The sequence below is a fragment of the Erigeron canadensis genome, chromosome 8 (assembly GCF_010389155.1).
Source record: "Erigeron canadensis isolate Cc75 chromosome 8, C_canadensis_v1, whole genome shotgun sequence".
Lineage (NCBI taxonomy): Eukaryota > Viridiplantae > Streptophyta > Magnoliopsida > Asterales > Asteraceae > Erigeron > Erigeron canadensis.
This window is the reverse complement of record NC_057768.1, coordinates 48,306,489-48,329,837: the sequence shown is the minus strand read 5'-3', so window position 1 is coordinate 48,329,837 and position 23,349 is coordinate 48,306,489. Positions and strand designations below refer to the sequence as shown.

Below are 23,349 nucleotides of genomic sequence, written 5' to 3'. Positions count from 1 at the left end.
TCTTCTTTAGTTTTCGTATTGATTAAGTTATGATATTGATATTGGTCATACACTTTTTGTTTCTCTTTTATTTAACTAAAGTTGGGGGGAAAAAAAGTAAACTAGAATCAATATTTATATGAAGTTAATTTTCATATTTTTTTTTAGCTTTCGTATTGATTTAGTTGTGGTATTGGTCATACACTTTTTGTTTCTCTTTTTATTTAACTAAAGTTGGAAAAAAAAAATAAACTATAATCAATATTTATATGGAATTAATTTTCATATGTTTCTTCTTTAGCTTTTGTATTCATTAAGTTGATATTGGTCATACACTTTTTGTTTCTCTTTTTATTTAACTAAAGTTGGAAAAAAAAAGTAAACTAGAATCAATATTTATATGGAGTTAATTTTCATATGTTTCTTCTTTAGCTTTCGTATTGATTTAGTTGTGATATTGGTCATACACTTTTTTTTTTCTTTTTATTTAACTACAGTTGAAAAAAAAGGTAAACTAGAATCAATATTGATATGAAGTTAATTGTGATATTGGTCATACACTTTTTAATTCACAATTATTATTAGATTTATATATCTTGAGACTACTCGTCCAATGAACGGGTCTGAACACTAATAAAAATCATATTCATTAATTCATTTAGAAGAAACACGTGAGTAGAGTGTTGACAGATAGGAAAAGGAACCGATGGATATGATTGCCAACAAACCAAAAGTTATTAGAATTAAATTTAGATTTTTATATTGTTTAAGGGTTAAAATGTATCTTAATAATAGTCTGAGGGATGAATTGTGCAATTAACAGCAGATACGATCATACGAAAGGGAAAGGTTCCCTCCGTGAGAGGTGGTAGTGGTACTGGTAGGTCGACATGTCTTTTTTGTTGTTGCTTATTTGTTGTTATGTGTGATTTTTGATTTGATCTATCTATATATTTTCATTATCTTATAATTAAACTAGTCTTAATACCCGTACAATATACAGTAGATATATAGATTGTATCCTAAAGAAATTTGAATATGTCTCATACAAGATTCGTGAGTACCAATTAAATTAGTTTGATGATCGAAACTAAATTATAATAAACAGTAATGATAAATATAATATATGTTTAGTTAGAGTTTTGAATATACCTTAAATTTTTAGAATCACATCAAAATATGAACTTGTAAGCATAATGGATAACGGCAAATAGCCTTGTAATTTCGGATCGTAAACTCAAAATGTTGAAGTCTTCATGTTAATAACTTATTATAAGTAATATAAGTAATAGGAGTTGAAGAATTGAGAAAAAAAGAGACAATTTATCAATGAGAAAACAATCAATCAAATAAACCTATAATGTATTTTGCATTAATAAGCCAAGAGTTATAATTTAATTCTAAGTCTGATAAAGAAATAATCTATATACAATTAAAAAAACTAATCTAATAAAATAAATAAATTAAAAAGACATGTGTCGATCAAGGATTACGCCACATGTCGTTTCAAGAACATCTCAATTCTGTTTTAGTTTATTGGTAGATAGTTGTTTAGAGCGTGTTTGATGTTTATATCAGATTATTAGTAGTTTGTAATTAGTTTGCACATTTTGTGGCATATTATCGACCAAAATCATTTGCAATTTACAAGTTTTTTTGAAAGGTGTTAATTACTCACAAAGATTATGAAGTCTAACATACGTTCTTTTGACCGAATTTGTGTTGGAGAACCCCTCACATTATGGATACTAAATTTAAACTCTCGATGAGAAACCTCTATAATTCAGAGATTTGCAATTTACTTGTCATACAAAATTTAAGAAAACAAAACCCTATTCGTGTTGACTTGTCATCCCCCTTTGACGTATATTTCCATCATATCATAATACTCTGTATTAATATGCATAACCAGCCACAATTTAGCCTTAAACCACTTGAAATTACTCGTATCAAACACATTATGTGTATTTTGAGTCGTTACATTACAAAAATAAAAACACGTTACTATAAGAAATTAGCCGATTCACACCACATAAGTAGCAATATGATGCAGAATAATAGACAATAGAGTAGCTATTTGATTTATCTTTATGAGTTTTTGAGTTTGAACAAATAAAGGTTCTAAAAAATGTGATTTTATCATATATATTTGCGGTAAGACTATGAAACAAGTTCTCAATCAAAATAACATTAAAACCTTCTAAGAAAATGATAAATGCACCGTATCACACATGATTCTACATTCTAGCCGGTCATTCTCGTGTAACACACATGACGCAAAAGCATATAAAAAGCGTTCAGAAATTGAAAATAAAATAGATAAAATAAATTGCATGTGTGACGTAGATGGGCCTCCAGTGTTGGCGTCCCGCATACAAAGTAGATTTGGTATTAGGTTGGGCCTTTTTCAAAATTGTTACTAATGGACAAATGGTTAGTTAGTAACTTGGTAATTAATAAGGCCACTGAAGAAAAATATTTCCCTGCCTTTTCAACTTGGGTAAATATTAAAATATTAATAATGAACTAAAATAAGTACATTGCATTGGCAAATTAAAATAAACAAATAGGTAAGAAAGAAAATGTTCAAATAGTATTTGCATTTGTTTAACTTTCAACCACCACATACACATTAATAGAAAGAAAAAAAGGGGGGGGGGGGGGGGGGGGGGGGGGAGACAAGCCTAAATCACCATCGTGGGCTCAGATCATCAAACAAAGAAAACCCAAAACAATAATATCACTATTGGGAAAAAAGAAAAGAAACAATAGAGGAGTTGTTGACGTGGGTGAGAGCCGAGAAAGATAAAGGAAAGCCCAAAGAATTTGGGTGCATGTTGAAGAGTTGGCAGCCCAACTTGGGCATCAAGCAACAAAATCTACAATAGTTTTACATTAATGGAAAGGTGTATAATTTTAAAGGGAGGAGTTGAAGTCGGTTGGTTAAACACCCATATATATATATATATATATATATTATCACAATCATAATTGTGGAGGTGTACGTCAGAATTGAGAACGAACAAGAAAAAAAGAGTTTTTTTGTGTGCCTTTGTTTTCGCAAGTGTAGCAGCAGCCGCATCCCTCTTTGGTTGCAATTTCTGCTTTTGCGACTTCGACATCATAGCCGGGAGCAATCTGTTCGTAGTTTTTTCACTTACCTTTTTTTTAACCATATATATATATACCCTTTATCTTTTAATTTCAGTTATCTTGTCGCACTAAAATAATTGATTATCTTTGCATAATTAAAGCTAGCTAGCATTCACTGATTCCATAAATACAAATATATGATCGATGATCCAGAGACTGACTGACATTCCCCTGGCCATATTGTTAAAAAAAAATTACATAATTCTACTGTTATTATTATGACATTATAATTATGATAGCTAGCTTAGACTAAGAGGAGCAAGGCTTCCTCATAAAGCTCCTTCTAGGAGCATCTTTTGACAAGTCATCAAGGAGCTTTCTCCCATATTCACATGGAGCAAGGCTTCTTCATAATGCCCTTCAAATGGGGTGGGGTCACTGAACAGGATCTTTTGCTTCTTCAAATGGAGGCGTCTAATTCTTCACGCCATGCGCTGTTTCTTGATCATAACGCTCCTTGGGGCAATGTGCATGGCTTCTTTGGGCTTTCTAGGGCTTCTTGTAGCCAAAAAAGGGAAAAAAGACGCCTTACTCCGTATAGCCTTATGATGATGTATGGTGCTTTCTTTTTTTAATATTGCAGGTCGATCAGGTGTGAATTAGTTTAAGGATTTTCGGAGTAAGGCGCTTTTTTTAACTTTTTTGCTACAAGAAGCTCTATAAAGCCTCAAGAAGCCATGCACATTGCCCCAGCCCCCAAGGGGCTTTATTGATAAAAAAAAAAAAAGCCTCCAGGCGCGGATTTCAAGGCGCTTAAAAAAAGAGACGTTGTGCGACAGTGCAGATTCCAAACGGCTATCTATGTTTTTTATTGTTTTTTTTTTCACTTTAACCCCTCTTATTTCCTATATATATATACATATTTAATATTTCACAACCATATTTTCACAACTATCTATCTATCTATCTTTCTTACAAATTTTTATACAATTTACACACAATTATTCACCTTACCTTTCATCTATGGCTATTCAATATATTTTCTATGTAACTTGATATGGCCTTTTTACAACATTGTAGTCACTTGTGAATATATTTTTCTTCTCCCAAAGTAGTCTTAAGTAGCTTTACAACTTTTCTTGTTAATTTATTTTGGCATTTCGGATATATGCTCTAAAGTTTTGCACTAAATTATATAACATCTCCAATCTAAAATTTTGATAATTCTTTTTTGCAAACGTAAAAACTCAAGGGTAAAGAATTGTAAAAAACAAAATTTTATTAAACAAAACATAAAACAAAATATAAAAAATACAAGTTTGGCTCACAAGAAGGGCTTCCTTTGTGAAGTCTTGCTCCAAAATAAAATGAGAGGAAGGCCCTTGATGAATGGATTTCCACTTGTCAAAAGATGCCCCTATGAGGGGCTTCCTCATAAAGTCTTGCTCCTATTAGCCTAAGTCGATGGGGGCCGCCAAGAAAGGCGAGAAGAAGAAATCTTCAGAACATGATTTTGCTGTGGAGGAGGAGGAGGTACGTGGTCCCATGCAAGCCATTTTATTGGCCGACAGTTTCGCCGAAAAGTTGCACCCAATCACTCTAGAATGCCCGAAAGTACTTTTACCCTTGGTTAATACCCCTATGATTGATCACACATTATCTTGGGTTCAAGATGCTGGTATCCAAAAGGTTATTGTAGTGATTTGTTGCTCACATTCTGACCAAATAACTCATCATTTGGAGAAACGCGGGTGGGTTAACCAGCCAACCTTTAGCGTTACCACAATCAATGCGGATAATTGTATTAGCGCCGGTGATGCTTTGCGTGAAATGCACACGTATCATATGGATAAAATAAACGGAGATTTTGTACTTGTTAGCGGAAATACGGTTAGCAACGATATGAATCTGAAGTAGGCACTCGAACAACACAAAGAAAGGAGCAAAAAGAAGGACAACAATGTTGTAATGACAATTAATGGTTATTAAAAATTCATCACAACCACCCTCTCAAGTTACATGCTTTGATATGGATGAACTGATCATGGCGATCGACCCATCAACAAAGCAGCTGATGTATTACGAGGATGATCTTGATAAAGCAATCGAAAGTCTCGACAAGTCATTTCTTGCTGAAAATCCTTCTATGTCGCTGCATAATGACAAGCAAGATTGTTATATCGACATATGCTCCCCGAAAGTCCTTAGTCTTTTCAAAGATAATCCTGACTGGGGGGATCTACATGGTGACTTTGTAAAAGGGTTGCTTCACAATGATGTCATGGATTTTAAAATCTTCACTCATGAAATTCCTTCACATGCTTATGCCGCTAGGATCCATGACTTTCGAAACTATGACTTGATAAGTAGAGATATCATTCAGAGGCCAGATGTGCATACAGCAGCCAGATTAATTGAACAAAACGACATTTATCAGGGCTCGGAGATTTCTCAGTCAGAAGTTGGACCATTTACGTGTATCGGCAAAGGAAGCAGTATCGGTAGCAACACTAAAGTTTCAAGTTCTGTTGTCGGGTGTGATTGTAAAATCGGGAATAATGTTTCCATTGATGGTTGTTATGTATGGAATAACGTGACAATAGAAGATGGATGCAAACTAAACCATGCATTAATATTATGTGATGGCGTCGTCGTGAAATCTCGAGCTGTTGTTGAACCAGGTGTCGTATTGTCGTACAATGTTGTTGTTAGACAGGAATTCGTCGTTCCCGCCTATTCAAAAGTATCTTTAAGACTCCCACAGCCTGAAGATGATAGTGATGATGAGGAATTTGATCAATATTCGGTGGCTTCATCTCTGATGGGTAATGGAGGGTGTGGATTCATTTGGTTAATAAGTAGTAGTAAAGCTGACCATGAAGAATGGAAGCATTCTATGGCACTGATATCTGCAGACAAACTTATCGAGCTCACTCAAGCCTTTTTTGATGATCATGATATTGTTGTTCAAGACGACCCGCTTCCTGATTATGGAGGAGAATTGGGCACTGAATCGGATGATAATTTTGAAGAAGAAGAAGAAGTTGGCGTTGAAGAAATAATGATATAATTTGAAGAAGAAGTTGAAACGACTTTTTGGTGGGCTGTAGAAAACAATTTCAAAGGGGAGAATCTAATTAGAATGCTGGAAATGGAAATAAGCTCACTAAAGCGGGACTATGCGTGTGATCATGCCAACGTTATGGTGAACTATGCGAGTGCATTGTTTTATTCCATGATGAATTTAGCACTGCGTGAGCCACGCACGTCGCCTGCAGATTTGGTTGCCAATGTGGATGGTGTGATTTCACGTTGGGGCAAAGTTTTGAAAGGTTACCTTCAAAGCTTAAATGATGAAATTGAAGTGATATTGAGGTTTGTAGAGATGTGCATGGAGCCTAGTAGTAAAGAGTATGCCCCGTTGTTTGCTGAAATTTTGTATCGTTTATATGACAAGTCTATTATACAAGAAGAAGCAATTCATATGTGGGCAAAGGAAAAAGAGAATGCAGATGAATCTGACAAGGTTTTTCTCAAGCAATCTGAAAAGTTCATCCATTGGCTCAATGAGGCATCTGAAGAAGAAGAAGAGGATTAACTGAATATATGGTAATTAGCATGGACAGGTTATACATGAACAATAAGCGATTATGAATTTTAAAATGATAATTAGCTTGTTGGGAAGAGTTGCTTACGAATCCACTCATGTTATTTAATTTGTAATTTTTTTTTCTCTCAATTGATACATTTTCAACCGATCTTAGGGGGGAGGGAGCCGAAAGGTTGAACCCTCTCATCTCTCTTCAAACAACCAATCAAATTACTCCACCTCATTTCAACCCTCCAACCTTTTTTTCAACCTTTTTTAGTGGCAACCGAAACTCTCAACCTTTTTTCTTCACATTTTAATAATTAATCCTTAACATTTATAAACTTTACATAATTAACCCTTTTACTTATAATAACATTTATATAAAATGCATTACTATTAAATACTTTTATATAACACACATTTATAAACAAAATTGCCTTTATTACAAGTACATTCATCTATCTATTTACATATATCAATTTGTACAATTAAAATTTCTATCCATATATAACGTAGTTAAGTACATTTAAAATGTGTATATAATAAGTAATAACTTAAATGAAAATTATTTAACAAAATGTCAAATGGTCAGTGGAAAAAGATGTATAAATCCAGTAAAATGTACTCGTATAAATATTACATTGTATGACTTAAAATTTATTTTATTTTATTAACCAATTTTTCTTTTATAGTGTAAGTACAACTCAAACCTATTTTATACTATCGACACATACGCCTTAATCCTATGTGGCATTTTTATAATTTTTTGCCAATAATTTAATTATGTAAAAAAATGAAATAAAACTAAAAACCCAAGATATTATTTAACGTAAGATATTTGTTTTCTTTGGCAAACACAAACACACACCTTCTTTAGTCTTTTATGGAGATCGACTAGCATCAGAGATGGAAGAATTCATCAAATAATTAATATTTATCACACTAGCACCAATGGGTTGTTGTTGATGTTTTGTTCGACCGGTTGCACTTCAAATAACCCGTCCACGACCTTTCATCTTTGCGTATGTGTTTTAGGATCCATGTTTTTAAGTATGTTTCAATTATATGTGTTTAGAAACCGTATGTATGTATATATATATATATACAATGGAGGTTTGTTTTTTTAAACATACAAGAAGAAGCTTTGTACTTCGAAAAATTGGCAGAATACCCCCCTAAAACGACTTCTTGACCGTTTGAAAAAGTTACCAATCAACCCCCTGCAACGGTCAAATTCCTCAAGCCTCACCCATCTCCCTGCGAGCTTGAAGCTCGCTCGACCCATCTCGCTCCGAGCTCGCGACGCTGGCACCCAAAGCTCCCTCAACTCGCTCCATCTCCCTCCTCATCTCGCTCACGGCTCCCTCTCCCCTTATAGTGATTGACTTTCGGCCAACTCAAGAACCAATTCAGAACCTCTATCAAATACAGTAGATATAGACTAGCCTCATGTTGTCATATGAGTCAATATCTATCTGTTTTGGCTTTTAGTAGTAGAAGACTTTTGCCGTTCTAAAAAGAAAAAAAAAAAAGTAGTAGAAGACTTTTTTTTTATGCACGGACGCACTATGTGATAATATGTAAATGATGCATTGATATTGATAAATATAAGTTGAACAATATCATATATATAAATCCAACCACCAAATAACAAATAACTAAACAACTAACGTCGAGACAAGATTTAGCCTCTGATCATGTGAACCCACCAATTAGTATAGTAGGTATTGCACATTTGCACGGATTAATTATATATTTTAACTACTAATAAAATTGTTAAAAATATTTTATGATATTTATAAAGTAGATGAAAAGATTATTTAATTTATAGGTGTGACATAATTTTCATGTCTTTATTATGCAAATGTAAATTCATATGCTAAGTAGTGGTTGCAATTTGAACACTTAATATGTGAGAGAGGATACGTGATTGGTCTAATTAGATCAAATGGCATGAGGGGGAGGGCTAAACCGCTTAAGTATCATATGATCAATTCTTAACTCTGGGGTTTGAGAGTCGTTCCTCTCGTAGTGGGCTTTCTGGTGATGCATGGTTTATTGGTTTCCTCCTGAACCGATGGCATTGAGGTGGTGTATGCGGGGATGTTAGCTAGTTCCTGCCTAATTGGATAGGGTCCTCGGTCCTATATGGGAAGAGTAGCGCTTGATCTCGAATAAATCCGTGAAGTGACAACATTAAACTAGTCGCTATGTGTGAGGATACGGACGACATACTAGGACTTCATGTCTTCATAGCATATATATACCATGACCTTATGTAGGTTAATTGTGCAATAATAATGCTTGTTCCTTATCTAAGTGGGAATTGATTTAATTAATACAACTAATGATGCATGTTGTACAAGTTATGTTGCATAATGTACAAACCCAAAATAGAGACAATATGAGCGAGAATGAGATACAAAAAAGAATACTTTGTAAGTTCCATCAGCAAATAAACAAAGGCGGGTACAGTTAGTGAATACTCCATAATTGAGGTCAACATTTCGAACAACACTATGCGTGAACAAAAGTGTCATTTTATATACAAACGTTACTCTAGTTATTTAAGTATCACCGAATAAAGTACTCAACGCTTAGAACATTATAATGAAAGGTTTGTATAGAGTTAAAATGACTTATGAACCAAAATTTCGTAGTAAGATTAAGTTCAACTTTACAAAAAAAAGTAAGATTAAGTTCATAATAACATGGCATGAGAAAGTTTTAAAGTTTATAAATCTATAGTGTAGTTTATTTATAAAGCATTACAAGGTTAACGCATGGTGAACATGGGTACGTATGCTCACAACTAGATTATTGTATTGCATAAGTGATCATATACGATATTGATAATGTATCAATATTTTATAATATTTGTAAATCGGTAATTATATTAAAAAAAAAAAAATTGATATGGAATTGAAGAAAAAAACACATATATACATAATACTCCGATAGTCCGGTATACAATAAAAAAATAAAAATAAAAAAAAGGACAAAATTATGCCTTTGCTTGTCGCAAATCCCCTTGCATCGGAATCTTCACTCGGGTCTTCAATTCGCACCAGTCCTGCAACCCTAGCGTCGGGCATGAATGAGGCTCTACGCCGGCACTTACGGATTAAGTGCAGGCGTACGTGTGCTAGGAGGAAATGTAACATGGGAATCTTGTGTTCTTGTACTCTTGTACTTAGGGACAAATTTGGTGTTTTGAATAATTTATTATATATCTTTTGTTATGTGGAAATTGAAAGTTGAGAATCTTGTATTTTATACTGGTATATTTAGTGATGAATAATTAATTTGGTGTTTTGTATATTTATATAGTTCTCCTATTTTGTGTTAGACAAATAAAACTTTTAATTTCATTGTATATCGTTTGGAAACCACAATAATATGTTTTCGACTAATCCATTACGAGTATTCCTTGGTCCTTATAATAGCACTTTACAAAGATTAAAACAAAGTTTGGTCAAAAATAATTTTGGGTCGATCGGAGATACGGAGTACTATACGGAGTAATTAATTATTTTCCGAACACACTTGGTGGCAAAAAGAAGCTAGACTCGTTAAGCATCCCACTGAAATCAGATATCCATGTTATGTTTTTTTATTCCAAAAGTATAATGGAAATTTATGAGTAATCTTATATTTTCTTATATATTGGGTCTAACTCATCATATTACACACATAAATATAGTGACATGTAATAATATACATACTTTCAACAGGTCAAACATATTTCATCACAATCACATGCATAAATATTTGTATGGATACTAGTTATTGACCCCGCGCGTTGCTACCAAGTACGTTTTTTATATAATAAAGTTCGGCAAATTTATGTCAAATATTCAAACCCAAACTTTAAAAATGACAACCAAACATTTAGCAATAACATTAAAAATATTATAAATGAATAATAAGTCGTATAAAAACACAAACAATAAGTATATTAATGTTTTAAATGTTTCATGAAGGTAAGACGTAAACATGATAAAAATTATTACGGAGTATATATTAAAAACATTATATATATGTATAAAAACGGAATAAAATAATCAAAAACCAAATCTTTAAAGATAAAACCATAACTGTGTGCAAAGTGTATGATGAAAACCTGACAACCCAAAAGTTTAGTGTCAATAAAAATGAAAACGAAAATTTTGATATGGGATACAAGTTAAAAGATGAAAATTTTCATTAAAAAAACAACTAAGCAATACAATAAAAATAATGTAAAAGAATATTAAGATGTAAAAAAACATAAACAATAACTGTATTAATGCTTTAAATGTAACATGAACGTAAGACGTAACAATGATAAAAGTTATTGTGTAATGAAAACGCTAAATGTATAAAAACATAGATGAAAATAATCAAAGACCAAATGTTTAAAAGTAAAACGGTAATTATGTGAAAGTTGTATAATGAAAACATGAGAAACTAAAAGTTTAGTGTCACAAAAATGAAAACGAAAACTTTGATGTGGGGTAAAAGTTAAAAAAAATAGAAATTTTAGGGGGTTAAAACGAGATTTGGTTAAAATTTAAGGGGTTAAAATGAAATTTAGTTAAAATTAGTATGTGCTTTAAAAACTTATACATTCTATGCATAAAGTACTTGTACATTTACATAGGTTTTAGTGTATATATATATATATATATATAACTTATTAACTTTTATTCAAAGTTATACCTTGTACTTTGTCATTGTTATATTACTGTATAATTTTTGAAAAAGGATCACTGATATTAATATTAAATTTATAATTTTTAAATAAACAATTATCAATTATAAATACCCAAATGCCTCCCCCCACACATCACATGCATTAGTTGAAAGGTTCTAACAACTCCCCAAATTTCTCTCCAAATCTTTTGCTCATCACTAAAAACAAAAAACTTGGGAGTTTTCAAAGAAAAAACACGACTTCATTTTTGTAAATAGAATAAAACACAACCAAAGAGAAGAAGTATTTCAGTTGTTTCCCATTTTCTTGCAACATTTTCTCTCTTTTTGTTTGGTAAAACAAAAAATGGGGAACTACATGGAAACATGCATTCAAAGGGAACCAACACAGGAAGAAAAACCACAAGACCCACAACAACAACAAGAGAAACAAGATAATGAGAAAACAAGTGAAACTTTTAGCAAAGAAAGTAGTACAGTGAGAGTGAAGTTAGTATTAACTAAAGATGAGTTACAATGGTTGCTACTTCAGTTAAAGAAAGATCAAGGGAGGAAATTAGAAGATATGTTGGGAGAGATCGAAAAAAGTAGAATAACAGGAGAAAGTGTTTCCAAGTGGAAGCCTTGTTTAGAGAGCATCATGGAAAGTCCTAATATTCATCATAACATGGATAGATCACCATGACAACTCGTTACCAAAATTTTACTACTTTTACCCATGTTGTTGACCATCTTGTTTTCTTATGTTTTCCTTTTGGTCAAGCCAAGATTTGTAATTATGTTTTCTTTCTTGGCCACTATTTGGTTAACTAAAACACTGAGTCGTCTGATGTCATCATGTTCTGAATTTTACTTCCTTTACATCTTGTTCTCTTTAGTAATTATGTTAATTAAACTTGTGAACAATGAAGTAATGTGATTCCCAACGTGTTACACACTTACACGTAACATATATCGAATCAAGCAAGACTTTCATCTGGGCCAGTAGGCAGGAACAGAGCCAGGAAAACGATCGATCTCAAGGGATAAATTTAGAATGGTAGTCTTACGTTTTGTATTTATGATTATATTTACCTTTTGTTTTTTCTTTTGGTAATTAATTAAAGGGCAAAGTTCTAAATATACTCTTGAAATAAAATAAAAAATTACTCCGTACATTGTAGAGGGGCTGCCTACACTACTCCCTTATGTTGCCTCCGTCCCGGCCGGTATTACAATCACCTCCAAGAGGTGTCACATAACTTGATATTTCAAAAGGTCTCAGTTTCAACCTCTTTAACAATATATTTAAAGGGTGGTTTAAGAAAGGGTTCTAAACTTCTAATTATAGCCCACATGTTACATGTATCTGAATACGTAAAGTCTTCCGTTTGGGCCTTTGGTCCACTCTTCGACCCAAATTCAATAGGTTTGAATCCAATCAATTAAGCTGGTAATTTCATCAATCAAAATATCAAATTCTAACTCAGGTAAATAACTTCAATATTTAATTCACAATTTAGAATTACGATTTTACGTCATCCTTCTTCAATAACATCATTTTGTATACCTAAAAGAACATTCATTGGATACAAATATGAGAATGATGGTCACATGTAACATATGGTCACATGTTACCCCTTTGTACCAGTGACGGAATTCCATATAAATTTCAAATCTGTAGCAAATTGTTTTTCTCTTCCTATTATCACTGTTCTATGATTAGCACCTTTTATGATCTTAACCTCCGCATCAGGAACCTTAACTTTAACGTTGTGGCTGCATTCTAGTGGCACCACCTCGTCTCGAGAGCCCTGGACCACTGCGACCCTAACTCTGGCGAGTCTCAAGATTTCTAGACATGGGTTCATCATCTTTGCGCCACCACATATCACATTGTGCATTGTGTGCCAAGCCGAATGATGAGTGTGCCTTGTCAAGTCCATCACTAGGAAACTTAGCTTCCTGCAGATAATGGCCAACCGTTAAGTGACAGTTCATTATCTGATTATGAAAAGGAAGACCAGCTCTACTAAAAAGAAGCAAGAAATTGGTTAAACGAGCTATTGAAATATTTGAATTTGTTGTACCTTTTTCGGGTAACTAGCTTTAAGATCTTTTCCCAAGTCCTGTGGTTACGGCACACAATAAAACAGACACACCTGCCCAAATGCTCGTACCATGTCATGAATGATGCACCAAACAATAATGGTGGCCATAAACTCTTGCGTGCGAGTCTTTTCAATGCTATTTCACTGGCATCCTCTTCTTCGGACAATAAAAAGTAAGGCTGGAAATGAATCAATATTTATATGAACAGCTATACCAAACTTTAGCAAGTATTAACAAAGTCAACCTTTGACTTTTAAGAGTCAACATGGCATGTTTTGACTCTTTAACCTTATAAGAAATGCTAGTTTCTGTAGAACAGCTATATATCTATATTGGGGTATTAAACAATGGAACTTTCAAAAAAAACATTTTGAGCTAAAAAACCCGTAAAGTTGGATATGAAATTAATTTTGGAAAGTACTAAAGTGGACTTTGGATATTAGTTATCTGGAACATACAAAGGATGAAAGGAACTTACGGGAGCAATGAGAGTGATGGATTTGAGATTGTTGGGATGCTTTGCTGCTAGTGCTATAGCAATCATACAACCCATGGAGTGTGCAACCAAATGGAATGAATTCAGGTTGAATTCACGAATGACTGATTTCTCGACCATTTCCAAGTGGTCGCTTAAAGTGTAGAAACAGTCACTTGGCTTAGGACTACTTCCAAATCCCAAGAGATCAACAGCAAAGAGTCTATATTTACTACCAGCCAATTGAGGGAACACCGTCTCAGTCCAAAGATAAGAAGATGAGAGAAACCCATGTAGAAATATCACATTTTCTGCTGACTTGTTAGCAAACTCTTGATTTCCTGCAAATATCCATAAGCATCAATATTCTTTTCACGGAACAAATTAACTCAAGAACCAACTAAATTTGGGTTTTCACCCATGCCAAGATTTATAAGTGGTTTAGTACACAAGAATTCTACTCGTACAAGATTGGTCTCACAATTTGCAGCTACATTAACTCATTAAGTACGAGACCTATCCATACATATTAACATATACTCCCTCCGTCCCATAAAAAATGTCATGTTTTGAATATTCAAAGTCAATGTTTATAAACTTTGACCTTAAATATCTTTTTTTTGTTCAATATAACTTGATGAAAGTTATACCAACGAAAATATCTCTTAAATCACAATCAATTCATATAACTTTCATCAAACATTATCTAACACAAAAAAAAAAAAAATTAAGGTCAAAGTTAGAAATGTTAGACTTTGAAAATTCAAAACATGATATAGACTTACAATTTCATTTTTCTATTTACAATCTTGGATTTATCTAATGCAAAATTGCTATATGTGGTTTTTTAAGGAACTCTAGCATTACTCTTATCCATATCTAAGTACAACTGAACGATAAAGCCGAATGTGGTTAGTAGTTCCCATATGGTGCTTGAAGGTCCAAATCCAACTCTGAATTAGAATTTGTAAATTTACATGACCCGAAATCTTATCCAGAACATTTTCCGATTTTCAATCATACTTACAAAATTAACTTTTCATGCAAAGAATGATTCAACTTTTGAAGATAAATTCTCACTAGGAATACTTTTTGCAGCTTTAGCACCAAGTTGTTCTAATCTTAGTAGTAATTGCTATAAACTCATCCATTCATACGATATTTAATTAAAGCTCAAACTATATGTACTCAACTAACCATACAACAAGTCTATAACAAATCAAAAAAGTGTAGTACCTTTAAGTGGTTCTTTAACAACAACATGAAGCTTCAGATCACCACCAATATTGTTCATCCAAGAAACACAAGATTCACACCCACAATCCGACCACCTTGTTTTCCGAAAATCTTCACTTCCCGTTTTCTTGGAAGCCTCACCAAACTTCCAAACCTTGATTCCATGAAACCTCATTCTCCTAAAAACATTTTTCCTCCCAAACAAAGTATCCGAAATCCCAATATTTCTTTCTTCAAAATCTTTTGTTAGAGTTTGACTTTGACAGTAACATGGGGTTGATTTTCCTTCTAAAAACTCATCAACATATTTGTAGAATATGCACATTATGGAATCCAAAAAATCAAGAAATAGGAAAACTAATGAGTTGATTATATACAGCATAAACTCTGCTATTTTTCTTGGCCAGTTTGGCCATATAATAGCCATTTTAGCCCTCATTCTAACAAACTCACAAAATTGGAAAAACCCCTATGTCATGCGTATGATACGACATAGTAGTACATAGAGAGAAAAAAATAGACACAAACACGGAACCTTGCTAGAAGCAGGGAGATGTTTGAAAGAAGTAGCACAAATACATGCGACATATTTCTGGCCACGTCACATGGAATATATGACACAGAGTTTTGGAATATTTGACTTTGGTCCCTTATACTTTACCTATTTGAACTTTTTAGTCTATTAATTAATCTTGATTTGTTTCTCCTTTTCCAACGTTCGAAGCTCGCTTGGTAAATCTTGTGATAGCCAAGAAAAGGTTTCAGAAAATGAGTATCCTAGCTTATTAAGTCTCATGCATCTTAGTCAGATATGGGCCTTCCCCAAATTACTATAACGTGGCAAACTGTAACATCCCAAATTCAAAAGGTTATTAGTTATATATAGATTATTATTATCATTATCATTATTATTATTATTATTATTATTATTATTATTATTTTTATAATGTTATGTTTAGAATTTATACTAATTTATTAGTTATAAAAGAGAATGTTAGAAAAAGGACTAGTATTGTTAAGAAATAGGACAAGTTATGTTATTTTATTGGATGTAAGGACTAAATATGTAAAACTGATCAATTTGTAGGGACTTACTTGCAATTTTCGGTCTTAACATCCTAATAAGGATTAAAGAACCAAAATATATCATTTTTCCATCTTTTTGTGTGTGTTCTTGAAGGTGAAACCCCCAAATCCGAAAATCAAAGAAAATAGAGAAGAAAATACATCAAATAACAAATATAATCAAAAAGATAACAATAATCTTTGAATAAAACTCATTTTTATGGTGGTGGTGTAGTGATGGCCGAAATTAAGAAAGCAAAAAGAGGGCAAAGAGGTTGATTTTAGGTCTTGCATGGATGATTGAGTGTTGAATTACATATCTACTTGAAGGTATAATCTTTATTTTGATTTCTTATGAATTAGGGTTTTATTGTTATAGATATTTGGGGATTTATGAAATAAATAATGAACATAGTTTGCAAGTTGAATAATAACGTTAGAATCTCATGATACATTGTTGGTAGTGATATATGTAAGTATGATGTGAGTGTTAGTAGTTGAACTAGTTTGATGGTTGAAAAAGTGATAAGGTTTAATGATCAATTTGATATTGTTGGATAAATTAAAGTTATTCAAATCAGTACCTAAAAGTGTTTTTGAGTTGAGGTTAACCATTAGAAGTGTTAAGCTTTGATTTATGTTGAATGTTGGTGATTATATGTAAAACTCGTATGTATGGCTGCACCAAGTGCAGAAAATTTGTTGTTTTCGAAAAATCATAGAAAATCAACCGTAAATAGTTAGGAGACGTATGACCTATCGTTGGAAAGGTGTATGAGTTTAGTTTGTAACAAAATTAGTTTCATTAATTAATTTTGAGCAGAAGTTTATCAAATCTTTAAAGTTCTACAGGCTGTCCAGTAGGTGCTAGAACAAAAAAAATAAATGAGTTTTAGTGTAAGAATACCATACTACTTGATGTTAAAATCATGTTGAAAATAACCCCTATTATGCATATTAAGTTAAGGTTATCAAATGAAGTGTCATGAATTTGTTAGAGTTGATTTTAGAGATGTTTTTGTGCAAACTCGGATTTGGATCAGCAACTTTTATGGAAAATGTGTCATTTTAAAATGCTCGTAGCTTTCAATCCGTAAATCTGTAGGAGTCATGTAAGCTGTCGTTTGAAAGGTATACGAGTCAACTTTCATATGAAATTTGTTTCAGGTCCTAGTTCAGGTTTTAAGTAAGTCTAATATGCTAAAACTTACAGCTGGTCAAATCTGACTTTACGGTGAAAAAAAAACAGATTATGTAACTGTTTTTAAAACGACCAGAAGTCATCTTTGAAGGATAATTCACACATTGGTCACTAAATATAAAATGTAAGTTTATGTGTCATATAAATTTGGCCACTAGAATCAAGTAAAAAGAGTTGGTAGAACTTGAGTTATGCTCGTTTGAAGGCAGCTTAGTCAAATATAAATATGGGGATTTTTGTTATAAAAGTGAGTTTGGCATTATGATAATGATATAAAAGATACATGTTATGTGAACCAACCCAAGATTAATATAAGATTGTAAATGATGGGTTGGGTGTTGAAATGCTAGTGATTATGGCTAAGTGACCTTATATGTGATAGATGACCATATGTGTTTTGTATTTTGAATTGCTAGGTTGATTGCAAATACGTTTGTTGTTATGGTCATCTTGCATTTGTGGTCGTGAAGAAGGTGAGTGTATATGTATATTTTCATATTCTTGTTAGTAGAGGTCATAGGTGGGTAAATTCCTATGACCCATTTGTTTGATTGATTTTGAGACTAGTAGGTGGGTAAATTCCTACTAGCAAATTTGTTGTTAAAGACCTACAAGTCCTACTAGCAAGTTTGATGTTAAAGACTAGTAGGTGGGTAAATTCCTACTAGCAAATTTGTTGTTAAAGACTAGTAGGTGGGTAAATTCCTACTAGCAAATTTGTTGTTAAAGACTAGTAGGTGGGTAAATTCCTACTAGCAAATTTGTTGTTAAAGACTAGTAGGTGGGTAAATTCCTACTAGCAAATTTGTTGTTAAAGACTAGTAGGTGGGTAAATTCCTACTAGCAAGTTTGTTGTTAAAGACTAGTAGGTGGGTAAAGTCCTACTAGCAAGTTTGTTGTTAAAGACTAGTAGGTGGGTAAAGTCCTACTAGCAAATTGTTGTTAAAGACTAGTAGGTGGGTAAAGTCTTGTATATGGATCCATATAATTTGAATTGATCATGTGATTGTATGTATGAAATATCATGGCTTGTTCATGTTAAAGACTACATGCCAATTTTGTTTGATTGTTGATAGCTTGGTATGAATATATGTGTATGCATTCACTAAGTTTTGCTTATTTTTTAGTTGTTTACCCTTTTTTATAGGTTGTCCCGAAAGCGAAAGCCAAGTTATGTAATATAAAGTTTGAAGTTTGAAGTTGCTTTATGAATTTTGATTGTTTTAGCTAAATGTGGAAATGGTAACGTTGATAGGACCCGTAGAGACCCCTTTGAACTATTGGCTCATGATACATTGATTGTTTTGGTATAATTATTGATTATGTCAAATGTAAGAATTAAGAAGTTTTGGTTATTTCCATTGAGTCATTTTGCATTAAAAATGTGTTGGATTGTGATTGAAATGTATTTTTGGATAACTCATAATCCGTAACAGGTTTTGATGACGATTTTACGTATGGGTCATGCCGAAATTTCTAATTTTTGTGCTTTGTCTTTTATAACGAGTTTTGCTAAATGTATTTGTTGATATTTATAATTGAGTACATTCTTTAAAAAGAAAAAAAATACCTTATAAAATGTTCGAGTCGATTTTGGTCCTTTCACAAACCCCATCGGGCCGTTTATCTGTTCAAACCGTTGGGGGTCTAAAAAACTTCAAAATATATTGAGCGTATATGTAATAAAGTCAATAATCCATACAAATAACCATGGTTTACATTTTAGACATGGTGGTGTAAGACTGTAAGTTCTATCGTCGGTGATTAAAAATTAAGACTCATATACACTATCAATGTAGGTAAACGGGAGGTGAATGTAGTTATCCCTTAAGTTATCCAACTTGACTAGTCAAGTTAGGTAAATCTTGACTTTTGATTTAAAATCAAGGGTTAAAATTAAAAGTTGATTATTTAATCTTAACCCTTGATTTTAAATCACGGGTCTAAGATTATTCTAATTTATAGTAACTTTAAAAATCCTTTCCCTTAACATGGTCTTCAATTGGCAATTTGGCATTTACTAGGGAGTTGGCCCATAAATAAAATGATTCGTTTCTATGACACAATCACACAATATCCTTCAATTTACATATGCTCACATTTTTTATGCGGTGGCTGACAAAAATAATTTTATTTTATGATTTGACTCTTCTATACATTATTAGGCTTCTAATAAATTTGGGCAAATGTTTGAAAAAATAAATAAATAAATTTGGACAATACCAAATTACCAATTGTGGATTAATAATGAGTGGTGATCAAAAGAATAGCAAGGATGTTTTCCAAACTACTCGTATCATATCATATTACAAACTTCAGTCAATATTTATTATTTCTAGTATTAAACTATTAATCATTAACATTAAACGAGTATTAATAACGTTTCATAGCAAACGCACCAAACTAAAACTTAATTCGTTGGGTACCATCATTGAGGTAAACCTCAATGGTATCTAGTCCTCTCATAAGGGCCGTATCGTTTAGCGAATCATTTGGTGGATTAATAGGAGGTTTTCCTCCCCGTGGTTCTCTTAAAATTTGAGTGGCATCGTGCCCAAAAGACGTGGGTGTCGATAAGTGGGACGAACAGACTCTGACCATTTGAACGTTAAAAAAAAAAAAATCGTTTGGGACCACCATATGGATGGAATATAAAAAAGTTTTGTATAAGCATAACTTTGTATTTTCTTTTGAACAAGTGTTGATTATCTCAAACATTTTTTCCCGATAAACTTTGGAGGCCTGGACTAGGCCCATTGTATGCATGTAATTGCAAGTTGGAACTACAAGTAAAGATGGGCCGGACAATAAGATAGATGACAAATTGACAATGAAGCCAACACACACTAAAATACCAAAATCACATGAGCTTTAGTCAGAAAGAACAAAAGAAAAAAAATTCTTGGCTGAAGAGTAAAGACATATTTCATGTAGAAAAATTATAAAAGGGATTAATTTTACCTCTGCCATTGATGGAAGTGCAGTATTGGTGTTACACAAAACAATACCAAAGGTCAACAAGAACTAGTCTGGACTAAAAATAGTCACATTTTCAAATCTTATGTTGGATTTCATCATCTTATTTTGTTATAAAAAACAATACAACATAGGTTATTTGTATAGAACTCTATACATGATACATATAGAAACACAAACATCATCATTTGTACATACAAATTAAATAAGTTATTCCATAGAAATAGAAACTATATATAAACCACACATGATCAAGAGCTACTCTCTTTTACAAGGTCTTCAAGCATAACCGATCTCGGGCTAACCATGGGCGGTCCCTTTTCACGACGTTCGAGCTCATTCAACTTAAAAGTAATCAACCTATCCCAATTCCCACCTTCAAATAACACACCAGCCTTGCCATCAGTTATCCTTTGCACAATCCCACAATACATATGATAAGGACTATTTGGATTCTTGACAATTGCAATCATTCCTGGCATCAGCAATGGCAATTCGGGTGCTTTCGGTTTACCAACCATTTTTTGATTAAAACCAGCTTCTGTTGTTGTTGTTGATGGTTTTTTAGGAGGTGGGTTTTTTTCAATGAAATCTTGAAGGCCTTTTTCGCCACCAGGAAATCCACCAGTTAGGCCTAGTAACTCTTTTTCAAAACCATCTTCAGGAAATGTGGCAGCATTTTCTTGGTCATTGGCTGCTGTTGCTGATGATGGTGGTGGTGGTGGTGAGGCTTCTGGTGGAGTTTTCTTTAGTTCTTCTTGAAGGCCTTCTTCACCTAGTAGGCCTCTGCCACCCAAGATTTCAAAAAGGTTGAACTTTGCACATGGGGGGCTAATTATGATTTGATTTGATGATTGCTTTGGGAAAGAAGAAGAAGATGATGATTTGTGAATGAAGTTGGTGTGCCCAAGAAAGTTGGATTTGTGAAGAGGATGGTGGGCTTGAAAAGTTGGGAAATTGAAGGAAGTAGCCATTATTGGGGATCGAGTACGTGGTGATGAGAGAAAAAAAGAGATGGAGATCAAAGAGTTAGAGAGCCAAACGGCTTGTTCATCTCTTCCATGACTCACAGCCACAAGTTGTGATTTGCTTATATCTTCTTTTATTTATGGCTTTTTTTTTTTAAGTAGTAACTAGTGTCTAGTAAGCTTTATATATTTTTGTTCAATCTATATTACATAACAAATAAAATACATCCCTTTTGAAAGTTACGTCCAAAGAAATTATCTAAAATACTCATTCTCATAAAAACAACTCTCTTTTCATTTGCATCCATTTACACACACAACCTTCTTTCAATAATTTATATCTACCTTTTTTCTTTCATTTGCAATCATTAATGGTATCTGCTAATGATCTATTGCTATAAGTTATATACCGACATAACACATAAGAATAATTATATTAATAACAAAAGTCGATACTTGAATAATAATGATGTAATGGCTTCTGAAAGATTTTACAAGAAACATAAGCCCGTACAAAGTGGGGCGTACAAAGCCGTTGAAACGCCTACCGGACACCGCATAACACCGAGTATGTCGTTTTTATGGCTACACTCATAAAGCTAGTATATTTATTATGTGATTTTTAGTCTACTCAACTCCTGCTTTTTATTAGTGGAGACCGAAGTATAAATTGGTCATTTTTGGGTTGTTAAAATTCGACCCAACGTGAAACTCAACCTGAGAACCGACCCAGTATATCAGGTTAAGATTGTGAAAACTTGACCAGTCAACCCCCCACCCACTAACCTGATTTCGAGTTGGGTTCAGGTTGACCTTTGGGTTAATAAGTTGACCCGTCAAACAAAAAATATTTTAAATTTATGCTTAATATAATTTTATTTAATAGATTGACCCACCGACCAATTTAATTCGTCAACTCACAACCGAATTGACTTGAAATCAACCCACCATTTCACTAACTCGATTATTCTTAGGTTGAAGGGTTAGGCTTGAATTAACAGGTTGTGAGTGAAAATTGAAATTTCTAACCTACAATTTTTAGCAAGTCGAGTTAAAATAAGAGATTTTTAACCCATACGCCAATCGTAACCCATTAGCACCTGTAGTCAATTCCACCATCTTAGTGGTGTACTGATTACTTTAACTATCAATTAAACGATGGTGATTTTGAAAGGTAAACACCAAACATATTAAACGTTCTTTTATTACAACGCAACCGATTGCTATTTATCTATATCTCTATATACTCCGTATATATATATATATATATAGATATCTTGAAAGTTGTGTTCTATTTAATAACAATTAGATTAAGTAATATATTACATGTTTAATTAATTAATTTGAATATCGAAATTTGATATAACATGTTGATTTAATTTGATTATTGAAGTTTCGTAGTAGCATTAAAATGAGTCAGTCCATCGATTTCTAGTGGAACTCTTGTATGAGTTTTATCAATATGTTCCATTCTATCGTTGACTTTAAGTTCACAAATCTTGTTCAACATGTTCATGCTAATTGCATGTTTTTTTTACATATTTTTTTCCCCAAAAGATGAAACCAAATACAATGATGAATGTTGAAAGACACACATACACACTTTTGAAGCTTCATCTAAGATTAACGAATTTGATTGGATGGATATGGTATCCAACTATCCATGAATTAACAAAACAAACACAGTGAGTCAACAAACTTAGAAGGAGTACATAACAAAAAGGGTATTTTGGTCAGTTGACTTGTAATTATCTATCGAAGAAGTACACCTTCAAAAACAACACCATTCACTTTAACGCAAACGCCTCCCCCTTCTTCTCTCTCTCTCTCTCTTTTTTTTTTTTTTACCTTCTAAAAATCCCCAGATTTCAAATCGCATTCTGTTTCTTCGTCCCCCTATATTCAATTTTGCCAATAAAAAATCAGATTCAATTCAATTTCACATAATAATAATCAACAATAATATTAATTCATCACA

At 32.8% G+C, this 23,349-nt stretch overlaps 3 protein-coding genes, 1 long non-coding RNA gene and 1 pseudogene across 4 annotated transcripts; 3 read left to right on the top strand and 2 right to left on the bottom strand.

Annotated features, from left to right (window-relative positions):
* The first annotated feature begins 4,536 nt into the window (after positions 1 to 4,536).
* Positions 4,537 to 6,142, top strand: LOC122611017 (annotated as a pseudogene).
* A 5,563-nt stretch (positions 6,143 to 11,705) lies between these two features.
* Positions 11,706 to 12,044, top strand: LOC122611016. Its single transcript, XM_043783967.1, has one exon. The coding sequence runs from the start codon at positions 11,706 to 11,708 to the stop codon at positions 12,042 to 12,044; it is 339 nt and encodes a 112-aa protein (XP_043639902.1).
* A 789-nt stretch (positions 12,045 to 12,833) lies between these two features.
* On the bottom strand, positions 12,834 to 15,720 carry LOC122579539 (probable lysophospholipase BODYGUARD 4). The gene is made up of 4 exons (XM_043751727.1): positions 15,162 to 15,720; positions 13,929 to 14,266; positions 13,429 to 13,628; positions 12,834 to 13,303 (listed from the first exon to the last, which is right to left on the bottom strand). Exons 1-4 carry the CDS (start codon positions 15,598 to 15,600, stop codon positions 12,973 to 12,975), a joined length of 1,308 nt encoding a protein of 435 aa, XP_043607662.1. The 5' UTR covers positions 15,601 to 15,720; the 3' UTR covers positions 12,834 to 12,972.
* Positions 15,721 to 16,344: 624 nt separating this feature from the next.
* Positions 16,345 to 18,782, top strand: LOC122579737. Its single transcript, XR_006320689.1, has 3 exons — positions 16,345 to 16,556; positions 17,844 to 17,900; positions 18,575 to 18,782. It is a non-coding gene; the product is annotated as an uncharacterized LOC122579737 (long non-coding RNA).
* Positions 18,783 to 20,476: 1,694 nt separating this feature from the next.
* Positions 20,477 to 21,508, bottom strand: LOC122579107 (NAD(P)H-quinone oxidoreductase subunit S, chloroplastic). The gene has a single exon (XM_043751209.1). It carries the CDS (start codon positions 21,375 to 21,377, stop codon positions 20,655 to 20,657), a length of 723 nt encoding a protein of 240 aa, XP_043607144.1. The 5' UTR covers positions 21,378 to 21,508; the 3' UTR covers positions 20,477 to 20,654.
* Positions 21,509 to 23,349: the final 1,841 nt, after the last annotated feature.

Coding starts and splice junctions, on each gene's coding strand:
- LOC122611016 (XM_043783967.1), top strand. CDS start 11,706: ATGGGGAACTACATGGAAACATGCATTCAAAGGGAACCAACACAGGAA.
- LOC122579539 (XM_043751727.1), bottom strand. CDS start 15,600: ATGAGGGCTAAAATGGCTATTATATGGCCAAACTGGCCAAGAAAAATA. Junction 14,267..15,161: donor TGTTAAAGAACCACTTAAAG/GTACTACACTTT, acceptor GGATATTTGCAG/GAAATCAAGAGTTTGCTAAC. Junction 13,629..13,928: donor CCATCACTCTCATTGCTCCC/GTAAGTTCCTTT, acceptor ATTCATTTCCAG/CCTTACTTTTTATTGTCCGA.
- LOC122579107 (XM_043751209.1), bottom strand. CDS start 21,377: ATGGCTACTTCCTTCAATTTCCCAACTTTTCAAGCCCACCATCCTCTT.